General features: G+C 21.7%; 1 protein-coding gene across 1 annotated transcript; it reads right to left on the bottom strand.

Annotated features, from left to right (window-relative positions):
- Positions 1-630: 630 nt before the first annotated feature.
- Positions 631-3267, bottom strand: LOAG_12898 (hypothetical protein; the record flags this gene model as incomplete). The annotated part of the gene is made up of 3 exons (XM_003148410.1): positions 631-865; positions 2153-2296; positions 3182-3267. The coding sequence occupies 3 exons, from the start codon at positions 3265-3267 to the stop codon at positions 631-633; spliced, it is 465 nt and encodes a 154-aa protein (XP_003148458.1).
- Positions 3268-4551: the final 1284 nt, after the last annotated feature.

The following is a 4551-nucleotide window of genomic DNA, read 5'->3' as shown; positions in this document are numbered from 1 at the left end:
TTATGCATTATTATATTAAGCTAAATCGTCAGAACTATGCATATACCAAAAATTCATTTTCAACAAAACAATAATTAGATTGTAATTTTAAATTTAATAAACTAGTATACCGGTATATTAATGCAACAGTAGTATTAATATATATTAATGCAACATTGCATGGTATTATTCTAGTACGTTTAATTTTTCAAAAAAAAGAAAAAAAACAAAGATTGGACTAAAAATTTTAATTTAAGTAAATAAGTAATTATATAATAATATTACTACAATTTAAGTAACTAAGTAATTACTTATATATTAATATTACTATAATTTAAGTAACTAAGTGATTACTTATATATTAATATTACTACTTTGTGCATAATATTATTATTTGACAATTTAATGCATCCAATAACGAAGATATTAATAATGGTGTAAAATTTTAATTCATACCTGGTATTTCAATATTGTATCATTAAAATAAAGTAAAATTTTAAATTAATTTAAATCTATTTTGGAATGAATAGAATAACAAATGATAACTTGAACTCTTTATCATTGTTATCATTTGATGGTGTAAAATTTTAAACTAAATATGATTCATAAAACGATTTTATCCAAATTTTATTAAATAATTTTTTGATAAATTTAAAATTCATTTACCTTTTCAATATCATCTTCCCATTTTGGTGTTTCAGGTAAACGTTGTAAATCTGTTGATTTCACTGGTATCATTGCAATTTCATTTGCTGATGGTGAAATATTTAATGTTGTTGTAGCTGTTTCATCAATTTTAAGACGTTGTGGTTTACGTGGTGCCGTAAAATGTTCACTAAGTGCACGAGCTGGTACATAGGAAAAGCATTTACTAGCTGGATCATACCTTTAAAAAAAAAAAAAGAAAAATTAAAAGTTAAAAAATAATTTTATATTTATAAAATTCAATCATAATGTAATATATTGATAATCAAATTTATTAATTAATTATGAATGAAAATATTACAATAAATTGATGCAAATATGAAAATTTTTTTATTTTTTGAAATAATTAAAAGAGGGTTTGGTTTAAAATTAAATAAAAATAAAAATTTAAATTAAAAACTTAAAAGATCATTCCTTCATCGTTTTCCTTACACTTTTTTTTTTCAAATTTTTACTTGAAAAGGTTTTCTTCTTTCTTTTTTTTACTTTGCAATATTTCAAATTTCTTTTTGCTAGCATTATTAGCATTCATATTATATTCATATTATAATTAATAACTTTTTAAGGAATTATTACTCAATTTCATTCTATGATGAGTCAAAATTATTAAGGTAAATGAATTGCTGTTAATAAATAAAAAGTATTCCTGTTTTTTAATTAATATATTATCGGAATTATCAATAGAATATAGGGAAGGATGATGAAAAAAAAATAATATGTCACCAGAAACCAGAAATGCCAGATGACAAACAGATCATATATGCGCCTGTCAAATTTATTTTATCATATATTAATCATTTGTTGATAAACAAAATAAATAATTGAAATGAATTAAATAAAGCCTATGATCAATGCCAAATAATCAATTTGGATTTAATAATTGACTTTATGACTTTAATAACTCAGTGCTATATCCAAGATTAAACATTAAGATTAGAAAATAAAATCCGGAAAATATTGAGGATTAAGGTCGGATGATTCAATTATTATAATTCTTTAACTATTTTAGTACTATTCAAGTTTAAGGCAACACTAAGACTCAAATTTTACCCGAGAAATATTCGAGAATTGGAAGTAGGAAAGCATTCGTGATGATAATCGTATGATTCAATTATTTCATCTAACTTATTTTAATACTATTCAAGTTTAAAGTAACATTAAGATTTAAATTTTACCCAAGAAATAATATTCGGGAAATGAGAGAAAGCCTAGAATGAAAATGAATGGTAACAATTTATCACCATTTATTGCCATAATTATTGGTATAATTCAAAAAAAGCAATATAATTTTTGATACGTTGAAACTATTTAAATACTATATACGTACGTCATTTTTACGTAAAAATTACGTGAAAAAAACTTCATTGTTTAGCTTATTGTAATAATTTGATCTTTGTTTTCATAATTATAATGGAGCAAAAAAAAAAAACAAATTTATAAAAAAAAAAATTTTTTTAAAATTAATTACCGATCTTTTGCAACTAAATCAGGTTCAATAGCTCGTGGCGTTGTTGTACGTTCTTCAGTTGGACTTGCAACGCGTGAATTTAAATTTGGTCGTACAGATGCTGGTAGTACCGAATGCGCTCGTGTTATTATTTGATCACTTCCTCTGAATTAAATAAAAATTTTTGTATATTTGTAAAATTTATACAAAAAATAATTTCATTTATAGAAATTTTTTTTTTGAAATTTTTAATTAATACAAATTTCAAAATAATCATAAATTAAATAAAATTCGAATATTAATTTATTGAAGGAATAAATTTCTTTTGGCAAAATGAATGAATAAGCTTAGAAGGAAAATTTTCATGCTGTTTGAAATATTTGTATAATTATGCCTAATGATATTGTAATAAATAATAAAAAAAAAAAAATTTCTTTTTTTTACATGCCAATTCTGAAATAATATACGTCATTCCACGTCATTTTAACGTGAAATTACGTAACAAACATCATATATGAGCGTTATTTTTACGTAAATAATATGTTACAAGTTAACAATACCTCATATGTACGTCAACTTAACGTGGAAAATTTGTAACATATACCTTACGTATATATATTATTTTCATGTAAAATTACGCAACGAATAACATATACGCACGCTATTTTTGCGTGAAAATTATATAACAAATACCTTACGTGTACGTCATTTTGACGTAAAAAATACGCGAAAAAAAGTTGCTCACCTATATCACTACAAAATAACTGACTTTTGATATTTCTAATTGAAAAAAAAAGCTTTTTAATTAAGAGAAAACATTTTTCATTTTTTCTAAAGCAAAAAAAATGTTCGTCTTACTGAAATTTAAAAAAAAGGTTAAAGTTTATAAAATCACGTAAATAAGTAATATGCAAAGGGACTGAAAAGTAAGAAAATAATTAGCTAAATTATTTTAATCTACACCACACTAATTAACTAACTTAATTAGTGCTTTCAATGATACTGTAAAGTATTTTGCTATTACTGAAAAGAAAAGGTAAATAAATTTACCTTGTTTGTTCGGAGTAATAATTATCAGTAGCATTCATTCTTTCGTCTAAATTAATACGCGGTTTTGGTGGTGGTAATGGTGGCATACCACCTTTTTCCTGTAATAATTCTAATTAATTTATTACATCCGGAAAAAAAAAGGATATTTTAAATTAGGTAATTAGATAATTAAGATTGAAATGGATAATTAAGAAAGTGAAGGATTAGATTTGCCAAAATTATACACAATTATAAAATTACATTCATAATTTTATGTTAAAAATTACGGTCATAAATTAAATGGAAAAAATTTTTCAATTTGACAATTATATAATTACGAATAAATTCAGATAATTATAAAAATAAACGTTTAAAATTGAGAAAAAAAAATTATAACTGTTAAAAATTTAAGATAATTAATTAGACAAATTTTAAGTGCTGATAAATTATGCAAATAATTTTAAACTCTCTCATACCTTTACATAAATATTAATCATAGTAATTAAATTGTTATTTTTATTGATAAAAAAATTAATTTAAAATTTGTCCTTAAACTAATTTAAACTTATACTCATAACTTAATTTAAACTTAAACTTATACTCATATCTTATTTAAACTTATACATAAATTTAAGTTAGGAAAATTTTTCGACATCATGTTTTTGGCCAAAAAATAATAATATTGAATAGTACGTTAATGAAGAACTTAAAATTATCATTATTTATCTAATTTCATCATCTACTCTTATCATCATCTAATTTTTATCACTATTTTATCATTACCGTTATCCAACTCCATCATCAATTGCGATATAACTTTTGATTGAAATTAATTTTGACATTTGACACAAGCCACCATTACATTATATAATTTTTAATTAACCAAAGGATTTACAATAATATTTTTAATTAAGCTGATTTACAATAATATTTTTAATTAATTAATTAATTAAAAATATTAATTAAGCGCCCGAGGCATTTAATAAAAGAAGCTAGAATTAATTAACATGTAATTGACGCAAGTTTTTAACATCAAATTAAAATATGGACAAAACTTGATTGATAGAATAAAATATAAATTAGCATAAATTCAACTTACTGTTTAAAAATTCAAAATAAAAATAAAAAAGTTAAACAATTAATATAGATGATAAATTTAAAAATAAAATTTGAATAGATAAATCTGTTTCCAAAATTTTTCCGAAATTTTTTTCGCAAATTTTGAGTAAATTATTTGAAACAAAATTTTAATCAATAGCTAATTGTTTTTTTTTTTAAAATTTCCTTCTTCAGAAAAAAAATAATATCGAAAGAATATTTGAACAATTTTAATTTATATAATTTAATTTTAGCCTAATAAAGAATATTTAAAAAGAGAGAAAGGTAAAAAT

Source organism: Loa loa (assembly GCF_000183805.2).
Source record: "Loa loa unplaced genomic scaffold supercont3.679, whole genome shotgun sequence".
In the NCBI taxonomy this organism is placed as follows: Eukaryota; Metazoa; Nematoda; class Chromadorea; order Rhabditida; family Onchocercidae; genus Loa; species Loa loa.
Note: the sequence above shows the minus strand (reverse complement) of the source record. Positions and strands in the feature narration are given on the sequence as shown.